Here is an 18,876-nt window from a genome sequence, read left to right as displayed (position 1 = left end):
GGTTTAAATCATTACGCTTGTTTCATAATCCTTCTAAATACATATCTTTGTATTTTGTATACCTCTTTGAGGTAAAAATTCTGCAACGTGGTCGCTGAATCACAGTTTTTCGCCCGCTGTGATACGAGTCACAAACTCACAAAAAAGAAAGGCGTTCGCTCCTCGTCCGGCACATTGCAGCATCGAGCTGCTCTGCCGGCACAACTCCCCGACCTCCAGCGAATGGCGGGCGAATGGTCGGCGAATGGCGGGCGAATGGCGGGCGAATGGCGGGCGGATGGTGGGCAAATGGCGGGCGAATGGCGGGCGAATGGCGGGCGGATGGCGGGCGGATGGCGGGCGAATGGCGGGCGAATGGTGGGCAAATGGCGGGCGAATGGAGGGCGGATGGCGGGCGAATGGAGGGCGAATGGCGGGCGAATGGCGGGCGAATGGCGGGCGGATGGCAGGCGAATGGCGGGCGAATGGTGGGCAAATGGCGGGCGAATGGCGGGCGAATGGAGGGCGAATGGCGGGCGGATGGCGGGCGAATGGAGGGCGAATGGCGGGCGGATGGCGGGCGGGCCCACAGAGGCTCTATTGTTGTTCCGACTCGGTGCCACTCCAGCAGAAGGGGTCAGTGCCCTGCTGTCACTCATCTTCTCCGCTGGAGGATGATGAGCAGGCGGCGGCAGCGGCGGCTCGACGCGGCTTAGAAAGAAGAGCTCGGTGTAAAATCTCTACGTCACGTCGAGTCAAATTGATTCATGAAGCTTGTAACAAAGGGGATTTTTTTTGTGACTCGGGGGGGGCACAGAACTGAGGCACAAACGCAGAATGACGCCAAAGGATGACCAATGAGAAACCTTTTCCAGACTAGAACATCTATGAACGTGTGTTTTTGTATTTGTGGGTTTGTTTGAGGCTCCATGAGAGCACCAGCGGACACGTACAGTATTTCCTCTATTTTTACCTCCTCGGTTTGCTGGTTCTGTGACACTCAGTATGTTTTTTTTTTGTTTAGTTAGTTCCTGATGTGCAGGTCAAACTTTTATACATCGCAATTAACTATTGATAAGAAGGCAGAAGTGAATCTTTTCGCTCAGTTGAATAAATATATTTGGGCTGCGGCTCTGTGAGAGGAAACAGTTTAAGATGTAATCTCACCGCTTCATCACAGTATCTTGACTTAGACACTCAGACTAATTAAACCAAAGCCGTTAATTGCCATAATATTGGCTCTTTGTCTCTTCTTTATTTTCTCAGGACGTCTATTTCCCCTTAATTGATTTCAAAAGGAGATCTAATCTCCTCGCCGAGTGCGCGGCGCACTGACAGCTTCAGCTTAGCCCAGCGACTGGTTTCGCGTTACTTAACGGCCGCCAGCGGGATGTATCGTCTTCGAGATGAGCCCTCACCCTTCTTGTCTGTTTTGTGTCTCGACAGGAAGAGACCAATGGAGGCAGCCGGATGGAGGGCGGCGGCGCTCTTGCTGTTGGGCCTCGCCGCGCTCGGCGCCGAGGCCCGACCCGACAAGGAGGGACTCAGGTCACCGCTCTATCGACCCGTCGTGAGGTTCCGGCACAAGGTACCGATCGCCGCCCCCTTTTCATTCGCCGTTCACGCCAAGAGGCCAGTGTGCTTGTGCCAAGTGTGAAACCAATAATGAATTACAAATACTCACGTTCCTGTAATCAAGTCGATTTTTTGGGGATTTTTGCTTTCATATTTTCTTCAAGTGTGCAATTTACATCGTGTAATCTACTACCACAATTTGAAATAATATTCAAACTGTCAGATTTTTTTTTTTTAATGCAAATCTTTATTGTCTGTCAGATCGCGATTGCGGCGATTATTTTAAGACGTAATATAAGCGAAGGCCAACTCGCTGCTGCAGCGGGCAAATGTTTCTGCAGGTAAAATACACAGCGGTGTAAAGAGCGGACTGAGAATTTGAGAAAGAAGCCAAAATAGAGACAGAAGTGACCCGGGAAAATAAGAATGAAGAAAAGACGGAGGACAAGTCACCGATCTCCCGAAGTCCATCCACTATCCCACAGGTCCAGACCCCCTAGTGGGCTGGCGAACTTCCGTTGGGTTCTGAGTGAACTTGCAGCGTTTCTCTCTTGCGTTTGCAACGCGTTTGCACGTGTCGGCCACCGTAAAATTGCCTGTAATTTTTCTACATTGTTCGCCTGAGAAATGTGCTTTGAATTTGATTTTTATACATCGCATGTCTGCTATTGACGATGCAATAAAACATCCATCGGTTAAAAAGTCATTTGTTCTCTGAGTACTTTTGAGAAGAGTACTTTGTACTTTTACTTAAGTATTTTCTTAACACTAGTGCTTTTACTTGTAATTGAGTACAATTTAAGCAATGTAACATTTTCAGTACCGTTTCCACCTCTGTGTGAAACTAACTACAGTCATTTTGGTCTTCCATTCGACGGCTCTCCTGTGGTTTTTTATTCTGCCCACTGAAAATGACTTCAGACCACATGGGATTCATGCGAGGCTCAGCTGGGATGATGACCGGCCTCATTTAGCTCAGAGTTTAAGGTGAAAGAGGAAACAATCACGCTCAGGCTGCATCACAAGGAACCAGCTACATTTAGTAGACTTCAGGGGAACGCACCGTGTTCTGTAAAGAGGTTAACCCTCCTCTACCATTCTGTTGACTAGTAACCTTTTCTATAAAATCCTAAATAAAAAAGTAACACTGGTGTGTGCAGCAGCAGCAGAAAGTGCTTTTATTTTGTCACTTTCCCCCTAAATATTGTATTTAGAACGTGTTCCAAACCACGGATGGATGGTCGGAGCCTCATCGGGTCGCGTCGGAGGAGCCGGCAGCCACGCGAAGCTGTTGAGTCGACACGGTGGTCTAAAACATTTTTGAAAGAACGGTTCATTCAGAGAGATGCTTTACAGAGAGTTCTGCATCCTACCGGCCTCGGCTACTCCAGACAAAACCGCCCCCCAAAAAATAAATGCTGTAATATGATCTGGGTAAACTGCACAGGTGGAACTCCTGCTGGCCGTGATCCTTCACACTACACCAAAGGGAAGAGAGAGCTGAATGTTAAAGGTCTAAACTGCTGTTCTCTTCTGTGCAGTGCGGCACTTCACCATAAAATCTGAAACATCCCGCTGAACAGGCGAAATAAATGGAGGTTTCAGTGCCTCACGGCTTCATCTTGTGAAGTTTATGCTTTTGATTCTGATGACTTAAGCCTTTCTTGTTGCCAGAATCATATTTCAAACTACGGCAAATCTGCAGTTACATCCAAAAAAATAAGAAAGTTCATGTTAAAGTTTGATTTTGAAGGTTGCGTAAACCCTCCGTTGTTTTACACTGTTTTACATCTCTTGGTCAGACTTCAACTTTTGGCCGCTTTTATTGGCCGGGTTTGGAACCGGAGTGACTTTAATAATTAAAGTAATGGATGCAGCGGCGATTTGACGAGAAGCAACAAAAGAGACTGATGTGTTTTTCCACCGGGGGGGGGGGGGGGAAACGAACGTGCCCGGCGCTATGATTGCATCTCAGACGAATGTCATTACAGCATCTGCATACTATTACAATTCATCCTGTGAGAGGACAGCGGTAAGCTGCGCTCATCCATCCGCCTGTCAAAAGACGGCTTCGGAGAAAAATGGTCGCGCTGCAAAAAATATGTCATCGAGCCTTTTGGTTTAGAGAATTTGATTCAGCTGAATGCCGGCTGGATCGCAGGGCGGCTCGGGTCATCCGCTTGTTAATATGGTTAAGTGGGCAATACAGAGATAACAGTTGCCTCCAAAGTAGACAAAAGAGGACACGGATCCCAGCCAGCACGATCCACTGCTAATTGTAATTCCGCTGGAAGTCACTGCTCCGCTACGTGGAGATTCCCCTTCGATGCAGTCAAGCTCTTTGACGGCGCTCGCAGCGGTAAAGAGTGACGAGGAGGCCCGGCGTGTGACGGCTGCGGCTCGACGCGCTGTGTGCACGAGGCGCGGGGGGGAAAAAAAAAAAAGAAGAAAAAAAGCAATTTCTGTGCGTTTCGTCGGGTTTGACATCAAGCTGTTTATGTCGGGACAAACAAAATGGAGGCAAGGGCAACTGCGCGAGAAGCCCCATCCGTCCAGCGCCGGCTTGGCCACGTGGCAAATCTAGATTAACAGGGGATGAGCGAGAGAGAGAGAGAGTGGGAGGAGGGGGGTGCAAAAGAGATCGAGATAAAGAGACATCGAATGGGAGGAAGGAACGCGATGAACGCACAGTAGCTTGACGTGCAGGAGCTCTGGGTAACGCTGCTGTAGACAATGTTTGGGTTAAATGTGACTGTCACCGGGAGCCGTCTAGTCTCTGAGCGGCTCGTGTAAAGTCCAATCTGCTGCATCAGTAACTGTGTCTTTGCTCCTCATCCTCTGGAGGCCGTTTCATAAGCTGCAGCTAAGAACACAGTGCGGAGGGGCGAGAGCAGCGGGCAGGTGGGCGGCGGTCAGCCAGCGAGCTGTGACCCGGGCCAGATGAACGGGTGGCTCAGCTGGGTGCTTCATCGTCTCGGGGGGGGGGGGCGGCGGAGACCCGGCGGGGGAAATCACTCTGCTCAAACAAACGAAGTGTGAACACGGGCTGCTGTGTGCAAATAGGCCCGTGTGACATCTTCTCTACCTGTGCAGCGTTTCTGGACGTCACCTGCTCCAGGGGGACGAGGGGCACAAAGAATGTCCGGGAGCCACAGGCGCTTTTAGGGGATTTCTTGTCGACAATATTTTGTAATACATCTGGAAAGATGACGATTATCAGAGCTTCATGTTTCACACGGTCGTCTTTTAGTTCCACGATGTCATCAAAAGCGTTTTTAAATTTTTATTTCAAAACAGCTGGTGGAAAAGGAGTTTCTTTTCACCTGAAGGGAAGTTTCAATGTTAAATATTTGTGACTGATTTGAATATGAAGGGATTCATTTCAAATATGTACAACTGCTTTAAATCTGAAACTGAAAGTTGAGCGATGAGTTGCTGAAACAATTGATCAAAATCAGCCACAATCGGGTAACTGCAGGTCATTTATTACAAACATTTTTTTCTACTTTCTACATCATGCAAAGTGTTCAATGTGATGACAATAAATGTATCGATACGGGAAATTAATCAAATTGGGTTAAAAAAAATCTTAAATATTATTTTCCTTAGTAGGACTAGGACATTACTGGATACAGTCAATATATATATATATATATATATAGGTAAAGCTTTACCTACGAGATGACACAAGATGAATTGATTTATGAGTTTTCAAGAATAACACATTTGTTTCACATTTCAATTCGTACTCTGTGGGAGACTCGAGCGTCCTTCTGATCATCGGCAGATTTTGGCACGTCAGCGTACGCTTCACTTCTCACCTCCGGAGATGTGTTCGATTTCACCGAGACGTCTCTGTGAAAGTAAAGAATCTTTCTGCGACCCTGCAGCAATACCCATTATGTCAATATTACCATTCTGAAAGCGTGTCTTGGGAGGTTGTTTCTCCACGTGTGTAACTTCTACTATTATGACTCACATGGTGGAATTTTACTGACACTTTTCTGCAGAGAGCAGTTGGTTTTCACCCGCATTGTCTGACTCGTTAGGAGTGTTGTGAGTGTTTCGTCCTTTTAGAACTGGTCTCATTAGCAGCAGCAGTTATTGATACAAGTGAACAGACCAGGAAATACTGAAACTAGGAGATTGAGGTTGTTACACAGGTAGCAATATCATATCATTATCCTCGTATTTGTAAAATAGTTTGAATTTGTTTTTGCAAGCTCAAAAAAAAGGAATTGACTCCAAAATCAAAAATATTGAAACAGAAAAACGTGTTCTTTGCATGTGGTAATCTGCCCTTTTCAGCAGGCAGTCCCAGCCTGCAGACTGTTCTTATTGACCATCGACCTGTTGCATAATGCATCTTCTCTATCACACCACCCGTGCTCGAGTTTGAATGTTCTTTACAAGAACGAAACGATGAGCTGTGCAGATTTCACTGGAGGGAAATCAAACATTAATGCCTTTCTCTTTGTTCAGAATTCCTTCTTTTTGCGTCGAGCAGCTCCGCAGAATAATGGTCCTGATAACATTGTTTTCTACAATCGTCATCAATATTCATGCCCCAGCGTATGCAGCGTATTTTATAGTGCACCCACTCCAGTGGTCACGGTTATTTGCTCTCTTTATGTGTTTATGAAACTGCAAATTTGTTCAAGTGGGCACACTTTTGTGTAAATGCAAAAAAAAAAAAAAGTCTGGTAGTGGCAGTGAAAAGGATCAGCATTGCGCATGCAAATTAGGAAAATGACCACTTAAGGGAATTAAATATTAGACCCCAACGTCAACATTTGCAAAGAGTTGGCTGGTCTTTGAAATACAACTTCAATGGTAAAAACACCAAACATTTCCCTCCTTCTGGCAAATGGAACTATGTCGTTGATGCAGTGATTTTGTGGTTGATCTTAACTGTGATCTCTTTTTTTTCCCCTCTCTGCTCTTGTTCCCGCAGGACGTGATCCCTGAGAGCTTGAGGATAAAAGGTGAGCTTCTATTTCTCACATCCCGCTCTTCCTAACTCTCCTGTGACATGCGATTTAGGTAACCAACGTTATACAGGATGCGGGTTCGACGGCATTGCTCTAACACATCTGCTCCGTAGCTGCGCTGTGAATGATTTATGCAGGCATCTTCAAATAGAAAGCAACAGAAACCAGAGAACACCTTTTAAACAACAATTCTGTACTAAAGGAAACCCATTAAATGTGAAGATCTCATCAGATAATCCTAATCTAAATCGCTCTCATTTGGCTTCTACAAATGTGTAAATTATTGTAGTTTAATATCTTTAAGTTCTGGGGTGTTGGTGTGAAGTTATTTCCAAATGTCAAACATCTGCAAAGTTGTTCTGTTCCATTTTCTAAACAATGAATTACTTTAAAGCATAATCAATAGATGAGTCTTTAATGGACATGGCTATTAGCTGCGGCTGTAGTCGGCGCCATTATCCCCATCCAGCTTAATCTAGCGCCATGCAACAGGGCGCGTGTGGATGCAATAATGCGCCGTGGTCCTCTTGCTGTTTGACGGATGCGTCCCATCTCTCAACCTGTCCCCTCGCTAATGTCTCCTCTGTCTCCTCTAAACAAGAGTCAATGTCAGGCGAAAAAAGGTGGTCTCGTTGCCCAACTCGTCTGCCACTAAGTGTTTGAAAAAGGGCCGCTAAATGGTCGTCTCCCCATTTTTCTCCAGCGGGGAAGGTCGGAGCAGTAATTGCAGAGGGTGCATCACCATAAAGGGCGGCCACAGCTGTCTCCTGCGATTCGCTTTAATGTGCCGCGTAAGCCGAGAGGGGGGGAGGTGGGGGGGGTCTCACTTTGGCCACATTTCAGCAAACTCATTTCCAGCCCCAATAACGAGAAGGCCAGCAAACGACAGGGAGAGAATCATAAATAATTCAAGCATCACCTCGTGCATTGGAGTCTTCTGGTTATTATGCAGCTGAGGTCAATCTAGCGCTAAAGCGTTGATTTTACAAGCGGTGTGACCACCTTCGTTTGGGTCGGACATCTAGCAAGTCAAAATGAGGATGAGACGGGAGCAAAGAGGGGCAAACTATTTCCTGTTGGAGAAGAGGAAGGGGTGAAATGTGTGAATTCAATTATTGATGTTTCTGTAATTACACCTCAAGACGCATATTTTTGGAGAATTGATATCAAACTATTTTATATTCCTTTTCTTCCTCAAAATCAAAACCATTTGGGCCAGAGAGTCACACATAATTGAATGTGTTCATTCCTCCGACAGTGTAATAGTCCTTGGCCTGCGTCACACCGGCACCCCGGCCAGTCGTTTCCCCGCCCCAATAATTCACCTAATATGTGCCGCAACCCTGAAGAAGATGAGCAGTTCAGATGGATGGATATTACACCCTCACGTGCAGCGTGGATGTGAAAACACGCAAATAATTACAGAATGCAGCGGCCAACCGGCTATAACTGAATGTCAGCGCGGAGGAGACAAAGACAGACAAATGAAGGCCGGCTTCCAGGATGCTCGGTAATTGGAGTCCCAGAACGAGCCGTGCGCCACACTAACCGGGCTTGTTATGCAGGCTGCGGCGAGACCTTGGCCCGCTGGTGAAATGCAATTTTTTTCTGAAATAAATAGACGGATTTAGCAATAAATACCTGATGGAGATAGACTTGCCTTTCTCATTACATGTGAAATATGTCAGCGATGTCCACACTGCAATGAGGGATGACGTGCGCCGCTATGGGGCGCTAACAATAAGGTAAAAGCCCTGTTATCTCAACAAACGACACATTTGTTTCTGTTCTGCTTATATCGAGTTAAAGGGGCCTTTTCAGGAATCACGCCAACGATGTTTTGGCCTCCTTGTAAGTGGGATTTTTTATGCTTCCAGACTTGCTGCAGCGATTAGTTGACACAATCTACCACGTCAAAGACAAAAATACGTCACTTTGCCTTACTTGGTTGGTGCTTTGTTATCTTAGAAGGAGACAAGACAATTTGTGCAATATGGGGCTTTGTAAGCTCGCACATTGAGATGGCTTGAAACATCAGTGTGCACGACTTTCGACAGCAAAAGCATCCCAGAAGAGTTTAGCGTCTGCTCCCATAATAGCGTGATATATAAGGACGATCAGGGTATGAAAGTACGCAGTAGTTACATCTCTGTTTTCTTCATGTAACTCATGCAATGCTGTAGTCATGGCAACGTAGCTTCACCACACGCTTCACTGTGTCAGATCACCACTGGTCTATGCTAACATTGTAGCCGCTCCTTAAGCGCTAAAATACAACTTAATCATGTCCGTACCTCAGACAATCCATGGTTAGGACACATATTTGGGAAGGAACCCAACTAATGTGACACTGTAATTATTTATAAATCTTGAGTTTATGTTTCAATGTCACTGAAATGCGCGGTTGCCCTTATTTACGTGGACTTTTTGCTTTTTGTTCAATTTAGTAGCGGTTGTTTTTTTTATTCAGCAATAAATGAACTGCAGCTTTATTGTAACAGTTATCTTCATATTCGTCAACAAGCCTTCTCTCTGGAGGAGATACTCGTATACTGGACCTTCAATACTTGAATACTCTGGTGGAAACCGAGTATATCATTACAGACACCGAGAGTAGTTTTGAGTACTCGAGCACAGTATTTGCCCCGGTACTGGTATCTCTCCTCAGGATTTAGTTTGTATTTTGATTAAACCTTTAATTCTTGGTGATCAGGTAGATTATTTTAACACTGGAGGAATCCGGCGTTTTGAACTTTTCGATAAGCGGCCTGACATGCATTAACTGGCGAAGGACCCCTGGGTAACCGGTACGCACTAATTCATGTACAGTATGTAAATATGGCTGCTGAAGAAAGATTTTCCTCGCAGACACACTGCAATATAGTCTTAAATAATCAAACTCCCTATAGAAATATGGCAGTTTTCTTTACAGGTTTGATCTCTGCACAAGAGCAAACATGTTGTTTAGTTGCCTAGCACCAACGTTTATGTTTCCATAATCTATGCCATCTCCTATTCTCTCATTTAATGACATAATATATCAATTTGTATGCGCAACAGCTGCCTCGCCCCCACCAGACCCGAGCCCATAGCCGAGCCGCATTTGAATAATTCAGAGGCTGCAAACACGGAGCTCTAAATTGTATATTAATTCTAAAATTACACACCACCCCCTGGGCCCGGGTTACACTTTTAATACTTCATCACAGAGTGCTGAACGCTGCGTTGCACTGCACCTTTTTCCAACAGAACTGTTGGAAGCCCCCCTGTTGCTTAATCTAGCCTTTTCACTGTTTGGCTACAATTTAATTTGAAATGGCTTTCGTACGGTAAGTCTTGATCAATCGTCTGTGGTTTTTTTAAAGAGAGGCTGTGGGACCGCACTGCGCCATCTGCAACCACCATTGACAGGCTTAGACGAGCTGCCGAGTAAAGACTAATAAAAAGGCCTCTGGGATTTTCCCTCTGAACTCCCACACGAGGTCTCTGTCCTCCTTGACCCACTAAGCCACGAGAGGACAGCTGTGTCCGGCCTAAATACCACACGGTTCAACTCCGTCACCTCCTGTGCACAGAGAGCAGGCTACACCTTTCGTGGTGGAGAGCATTAGGCGGTGCTCACGGCGCAGGTCTGCTTATGTTTTGTAGATGACGGGTATGTTGCTCTTAAATTATGTCATCGCAATATGAACTGACAGCGATGTCATAAACACACCCGCCACAAGATTAACATCTCCGTAGATTTGGTTGTAGACACCATTTTTTCCAACACTCTTTTCCTGGAAAATACGTTTTTATTGAAACCATCCTGTCAGCTGATCAATAGAGCAAGTACGCAGAAAGGTTTCCACTTCCAGTCTGCACCTAGACGAACGAAGCCTTTAAGATGAAACGACCAAGGGTTATATTCCCTCCATCCATTCCCTCCACCACTTACCGTACTTTTCGCTTGATTTGTACCGTTTAGCACATTCCGAGCATTGTCTGTCTTCATAGCAGCCTAAAAACTCAGACACGTTATATAATACTAACGTGAGAATGTCACCTACAAAAAATAAGCGGAGCACTTAAGAAATGGAGACTTCCATTAATCAAGTGTCACATGAAACTGTCCAAGCTAACGTTACAACCCCCCCTCCTTCAGCTAGTGAAATCATTTCAATCAGGAGAGACTCATTTAATAGAATAATACTTTATTACACATGCATCAAATATGAATTGTGCAACGTCTTTGCCGATTGGACTCCGTCCTGAAGTACTATCACCGAAGGCAGAAGGCAGGGACACTGAGGTCCACTAGGCCTAATCCCCCTGGAGTCCAGGCACTGGTGGTGGTGGTTAAAGGAATAGCAGCAACCCGCTGATGGACCAGGAACAACGCCGATGCTGACCGGAGGTGACTGGGGTGGAGGAATGACAGCTGACAGCCAACAGAGAGGAGGACACCTTTACAAGTTTGACCGCAACTACGTGATTGGCTCCCGGAAACCGTGTGTGTAGAATCTGATTGGGTTACTAAAATGTGCCCGCCCCTCAATCAGCTTATAGAGTAATTACCTGGGAGGCAACCAGAGTCAGACGGATTGTCTTCCTGACTGAACTAGCGCTTAAGCTACATGTTAACGTCATTTCCATAAAGCACGATGGAAGGAAAAGCGCTGCGGTAGAAAAGAGGCTGCAATCATTAGTAAAGTTTCACTTTTTCCTCCTACGACGAGTTCTTTTGTGGCTTTAATGTGAACACCTAAAGCTCGGCGTGCAGCCGAAATCCGCTTAATTTTTCGATGGTGTGAAGAAGTCCGTGTGAAGCAGAGTTCTCCGTGGCGCCTGCTCGTTAGCTGCCCGGCCCTGGCGTCCCAGGTAAAAGTCCGTTCTTAATTAGATGTAAAGCAGCAGGAATCTGCGTCCTGTGAACCGCGCTTTAGTTCCATCAAATGTTTCCTGCCCGGGCACAGACTTTAATAAACTGTTCCACTGTTTTTTTTTTTTTAGATGCCAATTAGATACGATAGCCCTTGCTGCTCTGGTCCCTGGACACACATTCCGAACGCGTAGTTAGCCGTTGGACTGCCTCTGCTCTCCAGTTTGAAGTCGAAAAATCCTTTTCAGCATCGGCAGGGCGAATCCACTTGAGTGGTTTGAAACTGCTGCACCGAAAAATGATGGAGGACTGATTTCCTGTTATCAGCCGTAATGTGGGATATTCGCCGTCCTCACCAGAGCAGCAAAAAAAACGCTCTGCGCTGCGGATGTTTCATCCTGGTTTCAATTCACAGTTGCGTGGCTGCTGAAGATGTGTTTTAATGCCAGTGAGCATTGACTGTCCCAGGGCTTTCAACAGCCTTAACTTAATATACTTTAATGCGGTTTAATTTCAGCTCTTTGAAGGCTTCAAAACTTCTTATTTGAAAATATTGGATTAAACGGAGCGAGATTCTTAGTGATCTGGTGGTATACTTACAGTGGGTAATGGAGGCTTTGCTATGGCAGCGCCTTTTTCCATCTGAAAGTCACCGAAATCATTTGAAGGAACAGTATTCTTTTTTATCTGAATGGACGTCATCAGTGTCCAAACTCAAATGAACTGAGTGAGAGATGCACTCAAGCATTTTTCTCAGGAGATATTTCATGGTTTTCCACTGCACATTATGTGGTAAATGAAAGCGACTTTGCGGGTTTTGCGGCTTACAAAACTGGTTAAAGCTTGACTTGACTCGCCTCACAGCGGCGACGGAGGCTTTAATATCTGAAGCGGCTTTCTGTGGTAAATTGAGGAGGCATCAATAGGCCATGTGACTGAGAGCCGCCGAGGCCCTGGTGTCTCCGGCACGCTGGCTTTTTGGGGGCACTGCTCGCACGTCAGGAGATGTGAGGAGTCGACTTGAGTGACAGAAGTCTCTCGCCTCGCCTGGTTTTGATCTCAGCGGGGTTTTAGCGCATCGTTGCAGTTGGCGGGGGAAAACAAAAACTGCCTTTTCTTGTTTTCTTCTTTTTCTTGATTGTCTTTCATGTGTTTCATCATGGCAAATAATAATAAAAAAATCTCTTTGACTGCACTGTTTCTGTCAGACAGGAGCATTTTGTGCTTTAATCTTTCTGCTATTCACTCCGTGTCCTATTTTTTGGGTTTTAACGGTACGAAACTGAAGGCCAGATTTTAAAAAAGCCTTGGAAACCTGGAAAATAAAACGTCTTTTGAAAAATAAAGATCTTGATATTTTAGTTTGAGTTGTAGGAGATCCATCTGCACGAAGTGCTTTCTCCAGGGAAAGACGCAGAATTCTGAAAATTATTCATAGCTCATTTGCAAACCTTCGTACCCTCTTATCACAAACACTTCAGTATCACTTTGATCCCGAAGCAAGTTCTGAATGTTCTAGATGAGACCATTTAGCCCAGAATTTAGCACTAAAGCCGTGCATTGTGATAATAAAACATCCGTTTGCCCGGATTTCCTCTGTGTGTTTCATTAGCTCACCGCCACTGGCACATACGTCTTACGTACTGAAGTCTTAACTTTAACGACATCATTGCTGAAAATCTACTTTACATTAAACTGACACTTAATCCGTGGAAAAAGACAAAGTGACCCACAGCCACCGTTATATTCGGCCGTAAGTCTGCTTTGAACGGAGAAACAAATGGCTTCATTCTCTCAATCATCCTCGCTAACCCCGGATTGATTTCTTCTTTAAAGTGTCCTCGCTTTTGTGAGAAATCAGTCACCTCTGCTCAAACGTGCTGATGTTTGAAAAGAAATAAAGCACCAACTACTCTTTTGGTTTTTCTGCCGTTCTGCCAACCAGCCAATCAGCTCGCTGTGATGTGGAGCACGGACGGTGGTTACAATTAGTCGACTCAATGTGAAAATGGGGTTGTCAGTGGGAACGCTCCCAGCGCTGCATCCTGATGTGGACAGAATGAGAGGAGCCGCGCCCACGTTCAGTCATTAGGAGGAGGAATTAAATGGCACGCAAAGTTGCCAAGTGGCTGCCAGGTGCTCTCACATCCACTCTGCAGCTCGCGCGCACACACACACACACACACACACACACTCAGCACACAGTGGGAGACGGGAAGTAACTCATCTCTTTTTGTCTCGTTTTTGTAATTCATCCCTTTTTGTTATTCAACTCCTCCAGCAGGAAGCCTTTTGAAAAAAGTTGAATCCATGTGAATGGTGTGTAGCATCTGCCGAGGCACATTTAAGTGGTGAATATACTACTTGTTTCAGTGTATTGGAAAAACTGGAGAGAAAATAACAAGCAACCCAAATAAAGCAGGTGCACATTAGAGTGTCGAGTTTTCCATTTCCCGTTTAGATTGTATTTCAGTCTCCTAGAGTTCAACAGTAATAAAAGAAAACTACCAGTTTATCAAACGGATGTTCAGAATTACTGAATGAAAAATACGAATTGTGGATTCAATTAGCGTGACATTTTGTTGTCCTAAGAAGTAGGAACTAGACAGTTTGTTCAAGTCAATGACCTGTATGCAATGCTTTGTATCATCCATTTACTGCTAAAACACCGTAGCAATCTGTCTGTTTAATTAATCATTTGTGAAATATGTTGGACATTTTTCCATTGGAAGACGGTTCAAGCTACATTAGCAGTTAAAACAATGGATCCAATAAGCAAACTAATTAACACAAAAATAATGACTTCACGTATTATAGGTCCGAAAGTATCACTCACAGCAAACAGCTGCAAAACATCCAGCTTCATTAGAGGATACTAATTAGATCCGACTACCATGGAAATGTGTTGGACATATTAACAAGCATTCAGAATTTATTGTACCTTAGCAACACAGGGATGCAAAACAAAATGTAGTTGTAGGCCATTTGCAAGCAATATTTTCTTATTTATTATAGTGTCACGGTGTGGTTCACTTCCTGTTGTATTTTGTAGTTTTCTGCCACTCGTGTCCCCGGGTAACTTCACTTCCTGCCTTGTCCCGTCATCCCCTGTGATCGTCTAATAGTTTCCACCTGTGTCCAATCACCTGCACCTCCCTTGTGTATTTAAGCCGTGTGTCTCTTGTGTCACTTGTCGCGTCAGTCTTTCGCCATGCATGTCCGTGTCCCTTGTTGCGGGTATCTGTAAGTTGCATGCCTGTGTGTTTTTGCACCTTGGCCTTTTGGATTTTTGACCTTTGACAATTAAAGTCCTTTTGTTCCTGCAAGTCTGCATTTTGAGTCCTGCCTCCCACCCGCACCCGTGACATTATAGTCTATTATTAGTCTTATTTCATCTTATGTTCCTGGCACAAAGCTTAATAACTATTACTATCAAATATATCTAAAAATCAGGTTCTCCCAACAACCCACTTCAGGTCTGCAGACCTGATCTGCGGCAATTTTTTTTTTTATTCAAATGTGTACAGAAATAAACTATAAACATGTCCTCAATGATTGGTGGGGTCCTTTTAATGGGCACAGGGGAGGAGAGTCATGGTTTGGGCATTAATATATTTTGGGACCGTTGATAAGCCAGAAAACATTTGGTGTCAGATCAGCAGGCGGCAAAGCTTTAAAAGGAATGTGTGTCATCTTTTATTAATTACATTTTTTTTTAAATGAATTTTCCCTGTTTGGTACAGTTAGATCTGCATTTGCAATCCAACCACGCTACAGTATGAAACTAGAGCTATGATAACTCCTGCAACTACATGGTTAGTGAAATCTTTCCCTTGAGGAGTGTGAACCTGCTAAATATAAGAGATGACTTCGCTTGTGATGTGCACTTCAGAGGAAGGGCTACGGAACGGACCCATTGAGGCGGAAGGGAAGTCATCAATGTTTTAGACGTAGTGGGTTACTTTGCTCCAAAGGGTGGAAAAAGCTCTTATGCCTCAAATAGCTTCTCATAAAATGTTCACCAGCTGTTTATGTCCCCATGGAGCAGAAGTGTTACGGGTCTCTGCAATAAGCAGCAATGTCGGGGGGGAAGGAGAAGAGCAGGTGATCACACAGCACCTCCGTCACGTTGGCGATGGACGAAAGGTCTCCCGGCAGCGCTTTGGGGAGCGAGATCTTTGACACGCGCGTGCTGAAGGACGACGAAGCTACGACCTGCTGCCTTTCTGACATTTAAAAGCACAACAACGTGTAACCACGCAAGGATCATTTCCAAGAATACTGAAGTTGTGTCGAGGTGGCTGCATACATTTCCATATTTCAAAGCAGTGAAGCTTTCTAAATTGACAACTGAGTTTGAGAAAGTACTAGTTATGCTCATTTGCTATTGCATCCATGACACTTTCCATTAGACATGAGCTGTGCATTTTTTTTTTAAATGATTAAATGAAAAAAGTCAGAAAAATGGCTTCAAGCTTAACTTTAACCTTTGGAAGTGCAGCTGTTTTTTCACATTGAGGAGATTATTGAACATAACAAAGTGCGTCATTTTCAGATATTTCTAACAAACATGTCATTTATATTTTTCACCTATTTAACGGTGAATCAGACACCATCTTAAAATATATATAATAGTCTGTGTGTGTGGGTATCCATTATTTTATCTACTGCACACTTGGCAGATGTTCTGCTGGGGCCCTACAGATGTGCAGTGTTGATATGTTGCAATTAAAATATGTGACTGGTTCCGTGTTAATGAACTTTGACTTAAAACGTGAGCGCGGCTTCAGGGCTCTGCATGGAAATCACTGACTGCAGGGACGCTGTCCTCGAGCAAAGACGTTCTTGGTTGACTTGTCTTTTATATGAGAGTAATTTTGCATGAAAAGAAACGTGTGAAAGAATAATAAAACACTGAAGGATTCTTAATCGACCAACACAATTGATTCGGAACAGCAGTTCTTCTTCATTTCTTCATTTTTCAAGCTCCGACATGCCACAAGCAGAGACAGCGGAGCCCAAAGATCGACTCGCTGGCAGCAGGCGATGCACGAGGAACCTCAAATTAAGACATTGGCTGTAGTTTCATCTCCCAAATGTTCTACAGCTGGGATGTCTGGTTGTTCGTTCAAGTGTTCAAAGGGCGAATGAATCCGGCTTCCATCCATGCGTCACTAGCAATATATTCAGTGTCAACGAATATATCTGAAATTCACGATCTGGCTGTTCGCGAGACCCTGCTAATGGTCACAGCTTATTTTCGTCGCTGTGGCAGAAAATCTCAGGTTTGGCTACAAAGATCAACTTTTTCTTTCGCGTGACAACGGCTTGGCTAAAAATACACTCAACCGCCGCTGCTGCTGTAGATGCTTGTGTTTACCTGTACTTGCAGCTCTGCGCACGGCCCACCGGCTCAACGCCTGTTTCAAAGAAGTGTCTGCTGCTGTGAGGAATGTGACATTGCTTATGGGCCACGTACAATTTCAGCATTGCGTCAGTAGTTGTTTATTCCGGGTTGCATCCCCTTGTACTCCTTCATGGGCCTTGAGGGCCAGCTTAACTGTGGGTGTGCCGAGTGAGCTTGCAGCTCCAGAGTGTTGTTTTGCACGCTCGGGTGTCTCCCTCGAGACTCTTGAGTTGCCGTAGTGGAAAACATCCGATGCGTACCAAGCGAAACCTTCTTAGTTTAGAGAGAGAAGAGGAAAAAGGCCCTATAGGGCCCGCAGTGTAGCTCGTGGAAAAAGAGATGTCTGTCTGCATGTTGAAGCGGCCTTGATCGAGACACTGAAGCCTAAAATTCTGCCCAGGAAATAACGGTCCGCTGCTACTTGTTGGTCAAACTTCACGTGCGTTCTTGCTGCTGACCTTTGGTGCATATATGTGCATATATATATATATATATATATATATATATATATATATATATATATATATATACATATATATATATATTATTAGTGGTGTTGAACGTTTAGATGTAGCGTGAGCACAACGTCAGAAGGCCGCTCAACTTTTACAAAGTTTCCACTTTAATGCTTTTTGTCTTTTGCTGGTACAGCGATGCTTTAAACCACCTGCAGTGACAATCTCATTGAGCCCGGGCGCAGAGCTCCATCGAGATTGACTCGACCGATTTGGCAGTGTGACATGAAACGGCGATGAAGAAAAGGTGAAGACGGCGGCTCGGCGGAAGAGCCGGGTCATCCTTCAATCAGAGGATCGGCGGTTTCTTGATCCCCGGCTCCACTGGCCCATGTAGACGCGTCCCCGGGCGACACACTTAACCCCCCAGATTGCTCCCGTTGTCAGTCAGTCCTGATGGGCAGGTGTCACCTTGCAATGTAACCCCCGCCGTCCCCGTATGAGTCAGATGACAAGGAAAGCGCAACGCAGTCAAGTACAGTCCACTAAATATATTTTTGATATATTTTTTCGAGTCATCTGCAAATCAGTAACTAAACACTTTTGAGAACTCATCCGTGTGCATTCATCATTATTGAGACTGACTGCAGAAACATAGAAACATGTGGACAATTTCGTTTTGATATCATGGTAAAATGTGATTATATCGGACCTTCTGTTGCCCTTTCGGAGAGCGTTCATCTCCTTAGGAATGCTTCCACGGTTGATGCCCTTCAAATGAAGTACTGGAGACACACCTGGTTTACCTGCTCTCACTAAAGGTTGACATTTTACTCTAAAGGGACTCATTTTCTGGCTGCAATGTATTTAATTCGATAATTTCTTTGCGTTTGATGCTGTTCTTTATGCTTTGTGTTCAATGAGGGATTTTGAAAGATATTTCCAGTAATGAAGATCAACAGTAGCAGGAATTTAATAGTAACTAATTACTTGGGTGTCACGTGTTGTATGGAAACATTGTCTGACTTACCTGCAGTTTGTCTTTAAAACATTGGCAACTTATATTATCAGTAACAATACTGTAGAGCTTTGTTTGGATTAAACAATTAAATATAAATATTGACTAATGTCAAGTAAGCCACTAATTTACATTAATACACGATCATTATCATGTCTTTACAAACTTTAAATCGCAAAGTCTTTGATTTCAAATCCCTCATTTGAAGGTTTACGGCCCAGTTATTACATTTATTTGGATGAAATGTCCCAGTTCTGAAAGCTTCTGTCATCTTATTTCTTGGGCTGCAGTCTGGTTGAAAACTCATTTAAACTTCAACAACAGTTCATGATTTCTTAATAGGTAAAAATGAGCTTCCCAGTTGTGCGCATTAGAAGCACACGCAGCCACCTCATCCCCCATCATATCACCCATACTGGATACTACTGTGATATTTGACAGCGTTTGGTTCCTGTGTCTTGTACTAAAATGAACAAAGCAGTAGCAGAGAATAATCCCCCCCCCCCCCCCCCCCGATCCCCCTCCTGCATGTTTTGTCCTCCTAATCGTGTTTACAAGTGCGCAGTTACAGCTCAAAATCCCCATAACGA

The 18,876-nt window shown here is 44.6% G+C and overlaps 1 protein-coding gene across 1 annotated transcript in view; it reads left to right on the top strand.

The window, feature by feature from the left end:
• The window catches only part of fstl5 (follistatin-like 5), a 107,844-nt gene that overhangs the window by 12,284 nt on the left and 76,684 nt on the right, over positions 1 to 18,876 (top strand). The window contains exons 2-3 of the mRNA XM_040174002.2: positions 1,426 to 1,567; positions 6,509 to 6,539. Of these exons, the coding sequence (XP_040029936.2) occupies positions 1,426 to 1,567; positions 6,509 to 6,539 (173 nt within the window). The remainder of the gene's footprint in view (positions 1 to 1,425; positions 1,568 to 6,508; positions 6,540 to 18,876) is intronic.

The sequence above is a fragment of the Gasterosteus aculeatus genome, chromosome 4 (assembly GCF_964276395.1).
Source record: "Gasterosteus aculeatus chromosome 4, fGasAcu3.hap1.1, whole genome shotgun sequence".
Lineage (NCBI taxonomy): Eukaryota > Metazoa > Chordata > Actinopteri > Perciformes > Gasterosteidae > Gasterosteus > Gasterosteus aculeatus.
Note: the sequence above shows the minus strand (reverse complement) of the source record. Positions and strands in the feature narration are given on the sequence as shown.